Source organism: Magallana gigas, chromosome 3, assembly GCF_963853765.1.
Source record: "Magallana gigas chromosome 3, xbMagGiga1.1, whole genome shotgun sequence".
In the NCBI taxonomy this organism is placed as follows: Eukaryota; Metazoa; Mollusca; class Bivalvia; order Ostreida; family Ostreidae; genus Magallana; species Magallana gigas.
The window spans coordinates 58,684,126-58,702,082 of record NC_088855.1 but is presented as its reverse complement, the minus strand read 5'-3'; the positions used below and the strand labels follow the sequence as shown (position 1 = coordinate 58,702,082).

Sequence of the window (17,957 nt, the reverse complement as noted above, 5' to 3'; positions counted from 1 at the left end):
AATGAAAACAAAACTAAATGATTTATTTTATTCTGAGTGAAATGTTGATCCTTTCTCATTATGCATAAATATTTTTCGTTACAAGTGATTTGACAATGACACGGGCAAAGGTCTGCTGCACACTCCGATAAAGAGATTGATATTTCATTGTCAACTCTTGCGTTGAAGTGTCTACTTTCACTTTCTTTTTCAATGGCACATAAGTTTTGTCTATATCCGAGAGTTCGGTCTCCCTCAGGTTGCTTGCGGATGTCAGGTGGGACATGCACACACGGCCGATCTGATGGAGAAACGAGGTCACGTCCTCACACAGCGGGGGGAACGCCTGACACACTTTGGTCAGACACGGAACCGTCTCCAGGAAAAAGTTAACTCTCTCCTTGTTCTCCAGCACTGTAAGAAATTAAACATCTTTGGTTTATTTTCATCACAATATGTAAGCAAGGTTAAGCTTTATGATTATCAAAAAAAACAAATGAAAACCACTTGTTGGACTATTATCAGCTTGATCACTGGTACCAATACTGATCCAGATACCAAGGTGACAACATTGGTAAAATTGGACCTTGACCGTGACAAATGACCTTTAACATCAAATAATTTGATAAATTCTTTTCACTTTGACCTTGCAATGTATCTAACTTATAAAGTTCTAAATCAATGAGAAAAATTATTTAAAATTTTTTTAAGAAAGATAGACAAAAGTCATACAAATATTCCTAACATACTTTACTACAATCTGAATGAGTTACCCTCCATGACTATAATGGTATATATGGCACTCTTACCTCCGATCATGGTAAACATGACATTGATGCACAGCTTGGCCACACTGAGAGATCTGGGTAGGGCGTACTGACAACACAGGTGAGACATCAGCTTGATGGCAAAGATCTGTCGGGACAGAAGCCTACTCATTATTTAGCTCAGCAGTTCTGTTTACTATTGTAAGACCATGAATAAGTTTAGATATAACTTTATAAAATATTGTACATATAACGTTACTAAAGTAGTGTACATGTATGTCATGAAACTCTATAAAACAATCTAAAATTCTGGGGTTGTGAGAATTAAGACAGGAGCCTGACCTGTTTCTCTGGCTGTGGTTGACTGAGGATTTCTGGGATGTAATCCAGACAGATGTGTATGGAGGGGATTCCCGTGGTGGTTATAGGCAGCAGGGAGTCAGGGTATCCCTAAAATCAACAAAGATATCATCTAATGAACAAAACAGAGGGGGATTCCCGTGGTGGTTATAGGCAGCAGGGAGTCGGGGTATTCCTAAAAACAACAGAGCTTAACCCTTGAAAAGCATGTGACGGTTCAAGGACACTTTAAGGTGGAATAACACATTAACACAAAATGGCAGACCTCTGACTAAAACAACATTAACTTACTCCATAGCTGAGCAGATAAAGTGTATGGCTTGTGTTCCGTACATTTTGAGTTCGAATCCCGGAGGGGTTTTGTAGTTACTTACTGAATTGAATTTTTGAGATAGATTGTCCCTAATGCATCAAATTGACCATATGATAATTTAAACTGTACAACACATTTACCTCCCTCATTTCTCACAATCATGAAACACATTAAATATTTGATCACATTTATCATGGAAAAGCAATACATACATTTCTATGGAAGCTTTTACAGATCAAAAGATCATATTAATGACACTATATGATCATCACACAAGTTTTAAAATAGTTTGCTTTATCTATACTACTATATTAAAATAATAGACTCTAATATTTGAGCTTTAATACCGATAAATCAGAAGAGTACTGTCTTTTGTTTTATATATTTTAAACATCATTGGTACTTGAAGATTACCAGTTTGTTTTTATTTTTTCTCAATCAAGGGAAAATATCTGGATTTTTTGGTTTTTACAATCTTGCGCATGCGCATTACATTCAAGCTAAATCACGGGAGGCTCTTTATTTTATGTTTCCACAATATCACATTTGCATGGATTAACTTGGAAACGATAAAACAAATGCATGTTAATTTCCATTGGAAATTTTTCTGTTCATCAAAGAAAATACGGGAGATAACTCTAACACAGTGCATTTACTATAAAAAATCCTGAGAGTTTCGAATGTCAACATGGTGTGTAAAAAACGTTGAAATATTTTGAATTCTGCAATTATAGAATTAAACTTATTGAAGAAAGGTATAACAGCTTCAAAATGGTTTGTTGTGAACGATTTTACTGTTATTTTCAATGCAACTTTATTAATTTTCTCCAAAATCGTTTTGGAGCGATTCTGCAATTTTCTGCTACATTACGGGTATATGGGAGGCATTTCAACTGTGATGATGGCCTTTCCCGAGGCACAGTTAGATTAGTCTAACTAAGCAGAGTGTAGTGAAATTAATAGCATTATTGTAGGCTTGAAGATTGGTTATGCAAATGTCAACAATATACGGTGTTTCGATGTATCTATTTTGTACATGCCCGATACCATATGCAATGTCAACACGTGCACACACGGGTCAAAGTCTAGTAAGTATATAAAAGCAGATTCATGATTCTAAATGATCTTTCATTCTCAAAATTTGGGACCTCACAGAATTTAATTACTTTATGATTTTCATGTAAATAAACATAAAGTCATAGTGCTGATAACTGATTTTCTATTGGTCCAAAGTTATTTTAACTAAACTGTACAGTAGTTTAAAGATTTACGAAATATAAATGAAATCAATTTTCATTAAAAAAAAAAATTTGCCTGTCATTGTGTTAACTTACAGAATACCTAGACAAGGTGTGATTGTGTTACAGAATACCTAGACAAGGTGTGATTGTGTTACAGAATACCTAGACAAGGTGTGATTGTGTTACCTGGAAGTGGACCAGCTTGGCCAGGTGAGGCTCGGTGATGAACAGCTGGTGGATGAAGGAACAGATGATGCAGTGAACCTCACGCAGGTTGTTCAGCAGGCCTTCTTCTCCCTGTCAATCAAATCATTGATTCTTACACTCACTTCACCATAAGTGTTCAGATCTTGAAATAACACCACAAATACACAAACCATACATGCATTCAATTTTGAATGGAAATGTTTTTTCATTATAAATATTAATAGATTCTTTATGCAAATATAATACCCTATATAAACACTTTATAATAAATTAACTCTAAACTTTTTCTCTGAACAAGAATAGAATTCCTGGGTCCCCTGTCGGTCAAGCAGTATACTACCGGTAGTATTGACCAAGGCTGATTAAGGAACTTGACCAAGGTATTAGTGGTATAAACATTTGGTATAAATTTCATGAAAATCCGTCAAAATTTGTAGGCATGAGAGTGCTTACAAGGTCAATTTTTGGATAAAACGGAGTCATTATTTTGGTCAAAGTCCCATAACTCCAACAAAAACTATTGACCATAGCTGATTTTCAAACTTGACCAAGGTAATAGTGGTATAAACATTTGGTATAAATTCAATGAAAATCCGTCAAAATTTGTAGGAATGAGAGCGCTTACAAAAAAGTGTGACGAACGGACGCATGGACACACGGGCCCACGGACGGACGCCCGGCATTTCTATGTCCCCGCTCTGGGTTGCGGCGGGGGACAAAATTTTTTTACATATTAGATAACTACCGTAAGTGGTTCACCACAGCATGAGAGAGAGCAGGACAGCTTTGGTGCAGTGTAACTGGAAACAATCCACACATATTCCTTTATCATTAGAGATATAAAGCTTTGTGAGTGTTTACCTCCCTCTGTTCGTCCTCCCTGGGTAGACAACACTCCAGTAGGATCTGTATGATGGCACTCTCCTGTGCGGCAATCAGCGCACTCTTCAGGTCGTGGCGCTCTCGCTCAGCCTGTGCAGCGTTCTCCAGGATCGGGTTAGACAGCATGTGGTTGTGTAAAAACACGCGACTCGCCTGGAGGTAGGCTGATAGCACTCGTAACACAATGTCTAGGATTGGGGGGCACCTGTCAAAAAGTAACAGTCAACATATGTAACACAATGTTCACCATTAGGGGCACCATGAAGTTAACTATCAAAGATGGTGTCTTCTTCTTTGTAACTGATGCTGGAAAACCTAAGACACTGTTGGCAAAATCTCACACAGGTCAATGTTTATCAAAACATATGTCCAATCCCATTTCAATACTATGGTGGCATATCTCTGCCCCTTGTGTGCAAGTTATTTTTCTATTAATTATGTCGACATGCAAGATAAAGATGTTGACATGCAAGATAGTTATGTCAACATGCAACATAACTATGTTGACATGCAAGAAAACTGCAATCAAATAAGAGTTAAAAAATCTCAAATATCGCCAACATGTGACATCCAAGAGGCTAGATACGCTACATCTTGATGTCAACATGCAACTTATTTATGTTAACATGCAACTTCTTTATGTCGACATGCAACTTATTTATGTCGACATGCAACTTAGTTATGTTAACATGCAGGATAAATATGTTGACATGCAACATATTTATGTCGACATGCAACTTAGTTATGTTGACATACAACTTAAAAGTTGCATGTCAACATATTTATCTCGCATGTAAACATAACTAAGTTGCATGTCAACACATTTATCTCGCATGTCAACATAACTAAGTTGCATGTTGACATAACTAAGTTGCATGTCGACATAAATAAGTTGCATGTCAACATAAATAAGTTGCATGTTGACATTTATAAGTTGCATGTCAGCATATTTATCTTGCATGTTAACATAAATAAGTTGCATGTCGACATGAAAAGGTAGCATCTAGCATCCTGGATGTCACAGGTGGGCGATATATGAGATTTTTTGAGATTTTGTATAATTCTTATCTGATTGTAATTTTCTTGCATGTCAACATAGTTATGTTGCATGTAAACATATTTATCTTGCATGTCAACATATTTATCTTGCATGTCGACATATTTGATAGAAAAATAACTTGCACACAAGGGGCAGAGATATCGCGGGTATGATAAGGCAACTAACAGCGATCAAATTCCTCGGATCGATATGACGTCACAATAAGCAGCATGATGTCATATTTTACTCAGAAACATGTCATTTTAAATTTATCTCTGGTTGAAATTATAAAAACTACAGACATAAAATATCACTAGAAACTATTCTAACTGAATATATCTTCGATTTCTCTCTATTACGTATAATTATCATTGATGACGTCACAAGCATGTTTAAAAGAGAAGATCATGTCGGGAGACAAATTATCGGAATGCAGTGTAAACAATGCCGAAATAAGACTTATTTAATACAGATACCTAAGATTTAGATGAGTGTCAGTTAGAATATAATCAGGATAATACAGGCATGGATATTTTGTTTAATCAGCAAGTGTTATAAGGTAAGCGGATCGACATTTATATGGCTTGACCAGCCTTTCCTCTGTCAGTGTGTACGAAAAATGGCAAAAGTGTAACACTACCCCGCATATTAGGAAAGATGATTTTGGTAAATATCAACGTTATATGACCTAAACTACCTGAAAAGTGCTGCTAGAATCCTGTGCTTTGTTATTTTAAACGAAAAATACGTAGTATTTTCAATGAAATTGTAGAAGTTGAGAGGGTTTCCAATAAATATTTACAATATTTATTTTATGCGATGTACAATACGATTCTAGCAGTAATACTTATAAACATGAACTAATTGCCAATCGAATTATTGTAGCAAACATACAAATGAACTTCGGGGTAGTGTTACACTTTTTAATTTTTTGTTAAGGTAAAAAAGTGATCTATTTTTAACTGTCACGTGATACCATGGCACGGCAGCTTCAAGGATTGACTCGATTCCGAAGTAGAAAAATAATATCTTGGTGAACTCTTTCACTTGGTATTAATATCATGTGCTGTTTTCATAAAAATAAACATTTTTTTAAATTGATCATAATTTTGACGGTCGTTAAACTCGCAGTTGCCTTAACATACCCGCGATGCCACCATACAATATAGAGTATAACCTTGTTATTTCAAACTCAATGGGGCAAAAAGAAATACCTGGGCACTCTTTCATCACACCTGGGTATGACCACTAACCTGAACACTCTTTCATCACACCTGAGGATGACCACTCACCTGAACACTCTTTCATCACACCTGAGGATGACCACTCACCTGAACACTCTTTCATCACACCTGAGGATGACCAGGGGATCCACTGTGATGTCGTTCTCCGTGTAAGGAGTCATTTTAAAGGTCGTTCTCTCCGTAAGTCGCAGAGAGTTCACTGTGGCAAGTCGTAAACTGCAATCAAAAGACAAAATACATATAACTAGATATCTATCAACATGCAACCATTTATTGATATTCCATTAGTTCACGGATGAATTAAAATATATAAATTCAATTCATAGCTAGGAAGCTTTTAAACTGTTTAGGTTTTAAATATAAACTTGACATTTTACACCGGATGGAAAGATCATAGAAGTTTGTTCATAATGTACTAAGAAAACATAGCCTTGTCACTTTATTGATACATAAAATCCTTGTTATTAAAGATGGAAATAGAGACATCAGATTGTTTTTACTGATATTGGAAAACAATCTTTAAAGCTTTACCTTCTTGGCGAGACGCTGTGAAGAAGAAACCAGACCTTCTTGACAAGGTCTACGATTTTCCTGGGGACCGCCTCATCAAGCATGGTGGGAAGGGAGGAGACGATTGGCTCGGAGAATTGTAGGAGGTCTGGGGCGGACATCTTGAGCATTGACTGAAGCTGTGAAATCATTTTCATTGGACAGCTGGTCAGATTCCTCAGAGCTGTAACACAATCAACATTCAGTAGTGTCTCAATGTTCGTTCTTAACTTTGTATACCTAACACAGGTACACAATACATACTAACTACATGTACAACCCCTGTCAATAAAAGGAGGGATTTTAAGCTACACATAATAATTGTATTCATTACATATTGCAATATCAATAACATTTAAAGATTACATATTATCAAACATGTCTATCAAATGTTTATTTAATTAATATTCAGTAGAATAAAATATTGAATTTTACTTTCCCTCGCATGATATACATGTACATAAAAATACTGTATATAGCTCTCTCTCTCTCTCTCTCTCTCTCTCTCTCTCTCTCTCTCTCTCTCTCTCTCTCTCTCTCTCTCTCTCCACTTACCGTCATTGAGATTCTCTATGGTACACGGTACATTGTAAATCACGGAGGTCTCGGCCACCAGCGAGTCTTGCACCAGACTTGCCTCCAGCCAGTCCTCCACCGCACACAGGTGGGGGTAGTGGGTCACCAGTAACCTGTCAATACACAAAACAGACTATGGTCACCATACAATACATCTCATTCAGCTGGATCACAAGTCTCAGTGTATCTTACAATGTTTATCAAGTAATTTCTTGCATCACAACTGATTAAATAGCTTTATGTATCAATAACTGAAAAGATAATAAAGTTCATCCCATTCACAAGTCATTAAGTATTCATCTTTTTATATGAACAAATTACTGGTAACATAATTGATTAACAACTTTTCATACATTTCATGAAAAGACCAGTAAAAAAATTCATAGTTTTGTTGGATAAACATGCATTTATTCAAATATCATAAAATACCACTCCTTACTTCAGTAGCGGGGAGAAGAGCCCGGCAAACTTCTCTTGGTCACGCTGGGCAGTCTGTAACAGGAAGTTGATGGGGATCTGGGCCAGTAGGGTGTCTGGGTAAGACTTTACTTGCCTGTTTGCCATCACTGGAAACAAGAAACATCTCAAATCAGTCTTGAATTTGGCTTTGATAAATAATCCAGAGTTTTACCAAATTTTGACACTTACTATTGGCATAACTTAGAATAATGTCTCTATCATGCTATTCTCAGGTAAACAGAAATGTTAAAACTGTAGACAGAAATTGATAAAATTAAAAAAAAATCCGGTAAGTTTAAAATAATAAAGAATTTGATTCTTTTTTAATATTTAACAGCTACTTAAACAATGTACTACAAAACTCACTTTTAGCCAATTTCAGGGGACCACAGAAAACACAATGTACATGTATTAAGAATATCAAATACATATGAAATATGATCTTACAAATATGGAAATCAATTCCATTACCTGCACTTTCATACAAATTAAAGAATCCTTTGCCATTTTTTTAATTCTTTTTTACTTACTGTAGACGTACTTTTGTCCGCGTGGTATTAATTTACGCTATGAACGCGGGCACAAATTTTCCGCGGAATTTTTTCCCAGTGTACTTAAAGTGCATTTTTGAATCAAATTTTAAAATTGCATTATATGAATAAGGATAATTGGAAGTTACTACATTCTATACATGTAACACTTGCATATACGTGTACCCAGTGTATATCGTTTTATCTATGCAAACTGTCAAATTTGTATTGAGAATTCACTTAATAAATAATTTAATCTCCTCAAGATTTGAATTTTCTGTAAATTTACTTGCATGAAATTTAAACTTCTCCCAGCTTGAGATAACGGCACGTGTCAGACGACAAATAGCCCCAAGCGGGTGTGTCTTTCAATGACCCAATTAACTATACGCTAAGACCCGTGTTTTTACTGCAATTTTTAGATCCCTTTGTGCTCTGACTTTTAAGTGATAAAACTGATCAACTCATAATTTAAACTACATGTGAACCCATAAATTGACAGTTACTATTAATTAAAGATGTTGTGTTTCACAAGACGATTTTAGGCAGCGTCGTAACATCTTGACGGCTAACTAATGACTACCGATCAGTTCACAACCGATAATTACTGTTCACAGTGAACAGTTCTTACAATTTAAGTCCAAAGTTGAACAAATTCTAGGTAACGAAAGTCGCTCAGAACCAAATTTAATAATAATTATTCAAATAATTTTTTTTCATTCAAAGAATCCGCGTAAATTTTTACCCGCGGATTAAATTGATATTGTGATTCCGCGGAATTATGACCCCGTGGAAAAAAATACGTCTACAGTAATTAGAACAAGAGACTTGTCCAACTTATTTCTTACAAACTACAAGTCTAAATTTAATCATAGATGCATACTCAGAGATTTCATGTGTGACAACACTGTGTCTTCATAATGGAGTAGGTAGTATAGCATAAGTAGCTGGGGTGCAAGCTCCGATGCTGGTATTTGATTGGATGATTCTCCTTCTTCTGATTTATCTTTAGACCAATGAAATACTGAGGATTTGTAAACATGGAGAATTTCCTCCTCTGTGATTGGTTCATTCAGATGATCAGTCTTTGTACTTTTGATGACAACAGAGGTGACAAAAACATCAATAAGGGAGGTAACTAGAGGATGGAGTGGTGTCGAACAGTTACAAATCTGTTTGTAGATCCAGTCCTACAAACAACAAAACAATCAATGAAAGGATCAGAAATAATTCTCTTGTAAACTAACCATTTAATGAAAAAATCAGAAAAAGATTGACCATCATTAATTGAATTTCAAAATAAAGTGCGCCTTTTAATTAAAAATCAATGTAATGTTACAAGTTTATCCATGGGTACTTTGTGCATGATTCTGTAGTGTTACCTTTAGGAATACTTTGTTCTTTCAATTTCTAGTGTTACCTTTATGGGTACTTTGTGCTTGGAGAAGGACCGGCTTTTGAGGAGTTGGTAGATACTGTTGATAGGTAGATACCCAGTCATGTTGGCATTCAGCCCTGAGGTCACTGCAACCTTCACTGCATGGGAGGTAATCACCTGAAGTTAGATACAAAGTGAGACAACTCTTGTCATGGTCCCATATTTCTTGAGCCTGTTATGTTGATATTATATAAATAGTGCCTGTTTGGGAGGGTAACAGTTGAAATTGACACCCCGAGAAAACCATTGTCAACCGACGCGAAGCGGAGGTTGACAATGATTTTCTCGGGGTGTCAATTTCAACTGTTATCCTCCCGAACAGGCACTATTTATTTTGTTATACTGAATGTCTTAATTTTTAAGAAAATTTTACTGCTTTTATATAGGAATAACGTGAATTCTACAGCGAACCGTACGCGCATAATTTTCGCGCATGTAACATTTTTTAATGTTACCCGTTGCTAAGTGCGTTGCTAACGCTGAGGGTAATAGAAAATATTATTAACTGCGTCTTAACCAATCAGATTTCAGTGTTTAACATGAAAGTATAACAATACTGTTTACCTGTTCTGTAAAGATCTCATAGGTAAATATCTGTCTTATTCTGGCTAAAGCATTGGCTTTCACAAGATTCTGAAAAACAAAATCCATATTTTTAATGATTACGAAATCTTAAATCATAACTTAGTTAGAAGGCCTGGAATTTTTACTATTACATTATATGATCATGAGCTAGTGACATTGCAATTGTCATACAGGATAGATACCTTCAGTCCCAAGGTCAGATACACAAGGTCACCTATAGCTGTCATGTTGTTGCTATGGAAATGAATCGCGATCAGGAACAACATTTCACCAAAAGAGCAATTACTGGAAACCTCTCTGAAAAGAACAAAAAATGCACTTAAACCGACTTGAAAAATGGCCAGCATTATAATGACTGACTGAAGCCTTGTGCTGTGCGAGTCCTCCACTCACTGTTTGAACTCTTTCTCCACACTCATGGTCCACCGGATCCACTCCACCGCCACCCTCTCTTGGTCACTGTTCCTGTCAAAAGAAAAAACTTGTCCGAATAATTGGACCTAAAGGCATGAATAATATGGTATGTCCATTGAATACCATAAGCTTCCTCTTACCCTAATAAATACGGACAAGCTATCAACATGCACAACCCAAGGGAGACAAATCTAGCACCAGCTTTACAAATAGGAGGGCGGGATGTGATGAGTTTTAGTAGAATCTTCATCTCTTCATCTGTAAACCTGTAACAGGATAACTGAATGCTTTAAAACTCCATAAATGTGGAAATCTACACTTTGGGAAAATTTTACCGAATTTCATGATGATAATGTTTCACAAAATTAATGACCTTACAAACAGTTTCATCAAGAAATATCAGAATACGATATAAATGACACATTTTTAATTTTCTTAAGATTTACTCCACAAAATATTTACCTTTACAGTACACATCAGAGAGTCGTAGTTTTGTTGTGTATACTTTCAGTTTTTTACCACAATTATCATCTACAACTCTATTTTGTATATCATGGTATCCAGAAAAAATTGAAATAACACAGTGATGGTTTCCTAGTACAAACAAATCTTACTTGAATGCTGCCAGACTCTTGAGGGCGCAGTATAGCCTGATGAATGCGCTGCCCTTGATGGCGCGACCCTCCGAGGGGGTGTGTCCTTGGTCCAGCATCAGGATCATCTGCTCCAAAAGGCACTGACGCAGCCTGTGTAACTGGGTCACCGCTGACTCACGCTTCAACTGAAGTCCAAAAAATAGAATGGAATAGAATAAAGAATAGAACAGGCAATGGCATAGTCTGTGTCACTGGATCACTGACCACTCTCACTTCAACTGAGGCAAACATAGAGTAGAGTTGAATAGAATAGAATAAAACAGAATATTATACAATGGAACATAATGGAATTCACAAGAACTGAGAAGAATAAATAAACAAAACAAACAGAATGAATAGAGCAAACAAAATGGACTCACCAGTGGCAAACATTTCAAAGTCATTATTCACTTTATATGATAACATAACACAATGATACTTGTAAGGATAGTAAACTAGGACATAACACCTGTACATGTGCTAGTATTCACCTTTTGTCCTATCTTGACATAATGTGAGAACCATTCCTTTACCGCGATGTCATTTCCCAGCAGCATCCCACTAACAAACCCCACCACATCTGTGTCACTACCCCCCTCCTCCCCCGGGGGGTCTGACATCAGGGAATCATTGTACATCTCCAGGGTCAAAGCAACAGCTAGCCCGGGCATCTTACATTTCTCTACCTGTAATGAATAACCCAAGCAATTTACATTTTTAAATCAGTAATAAATAGCATCTCAATATAACAAAGGCATCTTACTTTTCCCTTTGTGAATAAAAACACTTTCATATAAGGTTTAACATTTCTTTATTTGCTAACAAAAAAATACTGTTTGGACAACTCTGTAAAATGTTTTAATATTGTAAATTTCTGTAAGGTACTTACACACAGTGCCCTGATGTTGTAGATTTCCTTTGGATTCATTCTGGCCAGAGCCATCAACACCTTCAGCCGTCTACGACCGCCGACCGTCTCCTCATCCTGTCGGTCACCATTGGACACCAAGCTGTTGCACACTGTGAAGGAATAAAGATCTTACTATAGTCAGTTCAAGACAGTGTAACACACACAAAGCAAGATGTATAATTAGATAGAGGAAAATAAAAAAATATGGGTTTTATCTACTAAAATGATTATGGTCCCCATAGACCAGTATCTGCAATATGAACTTAGCATTGTAAACAATCACAGACACTTTTTAAAATATAATCGTCGCAAACAACGGTTTTGAGTACACAAGCTCCTGGAGAGAATCAATGTGAGTCACACCTGGGTTACAGATGATGTTTTAAATACAAATTCAATTATTTAGTAATCAAATAGTGAGGATAAACAATACCTTCTTTGTAGCAGTCGGGAGAGTTGGCCACTAAACGACACAACATCCAGCCCCCATTAGGGACGTGGAGCAATGTTTCTGCTACCTCAGTGATCGGCAGCAGGGAAGGTAACTCTGCCTGAGCTATGCACAGAACATCTGCCACCTCTTCCAAATAAACAAGACTTTCAAACATCTCTGATCTCTTCTGGTAAAACTCAGTCTTAGATTCTCTCATCTGAAAAAAGGTGTAAATTGCAGTTGATTTGATAATGCATCATACAAGTCAAACTATACTCAACAATTTCCATGATATAAATTAAATAAAACATGGGGTTACTTCTTTAATGTAACAGTGTAAGACAATGTTATAGCTGTGATTGAACAACATAAAACTAAAGTTCGGACAAGGAAATAAATGCAAACAAAAGAAGTAAACCTGTAAAGCTACAATGTAAGGCCATTGCAAGTTTTTTCTTTGTTTAGCGTCCACCCAAAACTCGAAAACCTATCTTTCTATCAGGAAAAAAAACACAAACCTTAGAAAAAAAACACAACTTTAAAAGTTCAACAAAATAAAATTTGTTATATATTTTGAAGTATTTTCTTCATTTTGTAACAAAAATAACAAATACCTACGATATGATTTTCATTTTGAATGTTATTATATTTGATTTCTGATCCGGATTTAAAACTGCGATCCTGAGCCCGACATATGAAAAGCGATCTAATTTTATGAACAACAATTGTGTTTTTTTTAAAATTTTTACATCTCAAAACTAATCCGTCCGTGGACGCTAAACATAGAAAAAACTTGGAATGGCCTAATAAATGAGATCTGATTGTAGTAATATCTCAGAGCAGACAAAGACAATGTAATATTTGTGTGAACACAATGTAATACCTGCAAGAAGTCAATGTTTTACAGTAAAGACACTTGGTTTTCTCAGTTATGACACAATAAAGAAAATGCACTACATTTAACTGGTTTCATTGAGCCAATGTTTTGCCTGTGAGGAGGCAATGTAATCCACTTAGGAGACAAAGCAATGATTGTCAGAAATGACGTGATGATTGTGTTTGGATCAATGTGATACCTGTGAGGAGACAAACAGGAGTTCACTCAGCAACAGGCGGAGTCTCCTTGGGGGGTCGCTCCTCTCAAACTCCAGGGCCACCCCATTCTGTAGCTGAGAGATCAAGATGCTCTCCGACTGGTTCCCACCAAGCTTTGTTCTGTAAAACAATTGATACATTATCAATTGTTTAATATGTTTTACGGTGTGACCGTTGGGGCGAGCGCAGAAGGAACCAAACATCTCTCATCATTGTTAAATGCAACGTTAACCTGTTGACTTGCCCCAACCTAAAAACTTTGGCTTTGTCTCGAAAACTTTTATCACCGCAATGAACCCGAAGTTATCAAACATTTATTCCAATTGTCCATTTTAGGCTAATACACTTAAACAAACTACCACTGAGCATAAATTAAATGTAAAACAGACTTATCAAAATATGTTGAATCAAAGCCGTTTGATTTTTTTTTATAACAAGGCAGTCATGTTTTATCGTTCCTTTACTTTTTGATATTAAATGATCATTAAAATCAGTAAACAATAAACTGCTTGTCTGAGTGTGTTATTTCCCATTTTGTTCCTTGTTGTTATTTTCCTCTGTATCATCAATTTGTTTATAATTTTGTTAATTTTTTTATGCTATATATATATGCGTTGAAGACATTTTTTAAATAATTTTTTGTCACCTACCACACGCAGGCATATTACAATTGGATCAATATGACAGTCAGTTAAGTATGGAACTTGCATGTGTATTTACTAAGCAAAAAAATATGATCAAAACAAAACTAATCAGCCGAAGAGTCACCATTAACGCTGATACTGAGTACTTACTACACTTTACACCAAGTACATATGCTTGATCCACCTCTAAATTTATATTGCACGAAGTCACTGTGACGTCATACTTAACTTTCTTTTGCGCTCGACAGTTCTCGTAAATTGTCCGAAAAATTCGGGAAAGGAAATGACGTCATATGTCAACAAAAGTTCAGATAGGTACAGTTTTTTTTTTACGTAAGCATATGTGTTGTTTACTTTAGTGTTTTTAAAGGATTTTTGTTGTTATAAATGAAATAGATGTATACGATTAAGAGGTAAGAATTTTCCTTAGAAACGCTTCCTGTTCCACCATGTTGCTATGCACTGCAAAGGATTATTGGGATATGTAGAACTTTTTCACGTGGCCTCATAAAAATTTCTGTGAACAATGTGCAGATTTCAACTCGAATTTTCTCCGTTCGTACACGTTGTCTATGGAGCTCGCTACGTGAGCGGCGCTTCGCTGCGCTCGCTATAACAGAGATGGTTATTGTCTTTGCCGGCTTTTGAACCCGGTCCTCTGGCATACAATTCCAGCAGTATACTTATCATGCTAAAGGGTAAACTCACAAACTAGAGCAGGGAAGAATGCATTATAGCGAGCGCAGCTCGCTGGCGCGCAGCGCCGGAGCGAAGCGAGCTCTACCGGCAAGGCATGTGTGAATAGAAAATTCGGACTAGTTGCACATTCATTCAACGGATTTTTTTGGCGTCAGTAAATCGGACCAGTAATGCATTGTTTTAATCGTCCCAGTAGTTCCCTGTAATCATGGCAATTTTTATCACTTCACACTCTCACGAGAATCAGCAAGACAATATAAAAACAATAACGATGTTACAACATACAGTCAGTGCTACCTCTAAAGTTCACGTCAGTACACGCTCAATCAGAAATAATCGAGTGACGTCACAAAGGTTTACACATTGATCCGATAGATTTTTTCGGCGTCAGTAAATTTTGACCCACAATTCATAGTACCAATGGTTTCCATCCTCACGTTCTCGCGAGAATCAAAGTACAACTTTTGAGAAGAATATATAAGATGTTTAATTTTAAGAACATCATGCTTTTTTAAGTAAATAAAACAATATACTTTGCTTACTTTTATTTCTCATGAGAGTTTTAAAGAGTCAGGCGACACGTAACCAACGTCAGCTTTGACGTCACAATAAGCACTGATAAGGGGAAATTACTCTAATTGAAGTTATTGTAAATCTGCTGAAATGACCAAAATCCTCTCAAAATCTTGCAAAAGCTTAGCTAAAGAACAGCTGAAAAATAAGGACATTTCTTCAGATACAGGAAACAGTTGTAAATTGCACTCATTTGGATGAATGCTCACATTTATTTTATTCACTATAATTACGGTAAATTCCTGGAACGTACACATAGCATCGCCTTTTTTTTAAAAGGGAGTGGATGGGTGGATGGCAGCCTCATCCAAAAAATCTTTGCAAGCAAAAAGAAAAAATAATCATGAAAATTCTAATCCTTCAGCTCTCTAGCAGTTCAATGGTTTCTTTATTTTCATTTATTACATGCGGGGGGGGGGGGGGGGGGGGGGGGGGGGGGGGGGGGGGGGGGGGGGCTCTATGATGAGTCAAGTTTTTTATGTAGGTTTAAGAAAAAATGTCTACTGCAAAAAAGGGGGATGAACTGACGTTACAATCACTTTAAAAGAGGAGATACAGTGCAATGAATATCTATATAATATGTTTTACGGTGTGATCGTTGGAGCGAGCGCAGAAGGAACCACACATCTGTCATTATTGTTAAATGCAACCCGTGGACTTGCCCTAACCAAAAAACATTGGCTTTGCGAAAACTTTTACCACCGCAAGGAACCCGAAGTTATCAAACTTATATTCCAATGGCCCCTTCCTAGTCTTATACACTTGAAAACAAACTACCACTGAGCATTAATAAAATTTTAAACAGACTTACACTGTATTAAAATATTTTGATAAATACAACGCCGTTTTTTTTATGTAGATACAATTATGTTTTATCTTTTCTTTACCTTTTAATAATGATCATTAAAATCAGTAAAAAATAAATTTTGTCTGTTATTTCTCATTTTGTTCCTTGTTGTAACCTGTGTTTTAATTATTTTCCTCTGTGACATTAATTTTGTTTTAAATCTTTTTAATTTTTTTACGCTATATAAGCGTTGTAGACATGTGCCCTCACCCCTTTCTTAGTGTGTGATATCCAATATTATTTGACCACATATGCAACTATATAACAAATACATGTACCGGTAGATATTTTAACAGTTTAATTCTTCTCTTTTATCTATTCATTACAAAATGACGTGGCTGCACGTAGATCTAATAATGATTAGACTTTTCTTTCTTAATAATTTTTTGTCACCTACCTAACGTATGCATATATGATTGGATCAATATGACAATAAATTTAGCATGGAACTTGCATGTGTATTTACTAAGCAAAAAAAAAATCATCAAAACAAAACTAATCGGCCAAAGAGTCACCGTTAACACTGATACTGAGTACTTCCTACATGATCCAGTACATATGTTTGATCCACCACGGGAAATTAAAACGCGAGATCTTTGTGACGTCATAGTTAACATTCTTTTGCGCTCGACAAGTTTTCGACAGATTCGGAGAAGGAAATGACGTCATATGTCAGCAAAAGTTCAGGTTTTTTTTACGTAAGCGTATGTGTTGTTTACTGTAATGTTTTAGAAGGATTTTTTATTGTTAAATGAAAATGATGTATGCGATGTAGAGATAAGAATTTTCCGTAGAAACACTTCCTATTCCACCATGTTGCTATGCACCGCAAAGGATCACTGGGATAGTAGAACGTTTTCACGCGGGTCCACAAAATTTTCTTTGAACAATGTACAGATTTCAACTCGAATTTCCTCCGTTCGTACACGTTGTCTATGGAGCTCGCTACGCGAGCGGGGCTTCGCTCCGCCTCGCTGCGTTCGCTATTAAAATCTTTATTATTCAACAACATTGTATCTGAGATCAAACTACTTATAAATAAATAAATTATAACAAATTATTTTTATTAATATTTTATTTAATTTATTATTTTGTTTATTCTATTTTTATTGATTTATTATTATTTATTGTTTGATCACATGCTGTGCTCGCCCCAACGGTCGCATCGTAAAACATATTAATCAGTATTCAGTAGGAAATGCAATAAATTGTGTACAAAATGAATAACATGATCACCTGAGTTGTTGTTCCTTGTTGACATCTTGCTCTAAAGCATGGAAATCTATCGACAGTAACGCCACAATGCTATTGACAACTTCAATTCCCGACAGAATTTTTAGGACCTCCTTCTTGGACGCTGACCAGGATTCACTTTCATCCAGAGGTTTACAGAGAGCCATTCGGACCAAACATGGGAGCACTGGTCGTAAATCCTTCTCCGGCAACTTATTCAACGCCGCGACATCAACATTTTGCATGGCATGGAAAACCTCGCACTTTACAAAACTTTTCAATCTACTCATTTTGTCGCAATTTGT

At 36.1% G+C, this 17,957-nt stretch overlaps 1 protein-coding gene across 1 annotated transcript; it reads right to left on the bottom strand.

The window, feature by feature from the left end:
* Positions 1 to 13: 13 nt before the first annotated feature.
* LOC105338331 (integrator complex subunit 2) lies at positions 14 to 17,942 on the bottom strand. Its single transcript, XM_066080629.1, has 21 exons — positions 17,656 to 17,942; positions 13,638 to 13,776; positions 12,562 to 12,778; positions 12,108 to 12,238; positions 11,710 to 11,904; positions 11,198 to 11,364; positions 10,724 to 10,849; positions 10,563 to 10,634; positions 10,352 to 10,466; positions 10,149 to 10,217; positions 9,567 to 9,701; positions 9,030 to 9,336; positions 7,597 to 7,723; positions 7,137 to 7,270; positions 6,564 to 6,765; positions 6,120 to 6,248; positions 3,729 to 3,954; positions 2,847 to 2,957; positions 1,089 to 1,196; positions 789 to 894; positions 14 to 393 (listed from the first exon to the last, which is right to left on the bottom strand). Exons 1-21 carry the CDS (start codon positions 17,940 to 17,942, stop codon positions 59 to 61), a joined length of 3,438 nt encoding a protein of 1,145 aa, XP_065936701.1. The 3' UTR covers positions 14 to 58.
* Between the last annotated feature and the right edge of the window lie 15 nt (positions 17,943 to 17,957).

Coding starts and splice junctions, on each gene's coding strand:
- LOC105338331 (XM_066080629.1), bottom strand. CDS start 17,942: ATGAGTAGATTGAAAAGTTTTGTAAAGTGCGAGGTTTTCCATGCCATG. Junction 12,779..13,637: donor TCCTGTTTGTCTCCTCACAG/GTATCACATTGA, acceptor ACCTTTTTTCAG/ATGAGAGAATCTAAGACTGA. Junction 895..1,088: donor AACCACAGCCAGAGAAACAG/GTCAGGCTCCTG, acceptor CTGTCCCGACAG/ATCTTTGCCATCAAGCTGAT.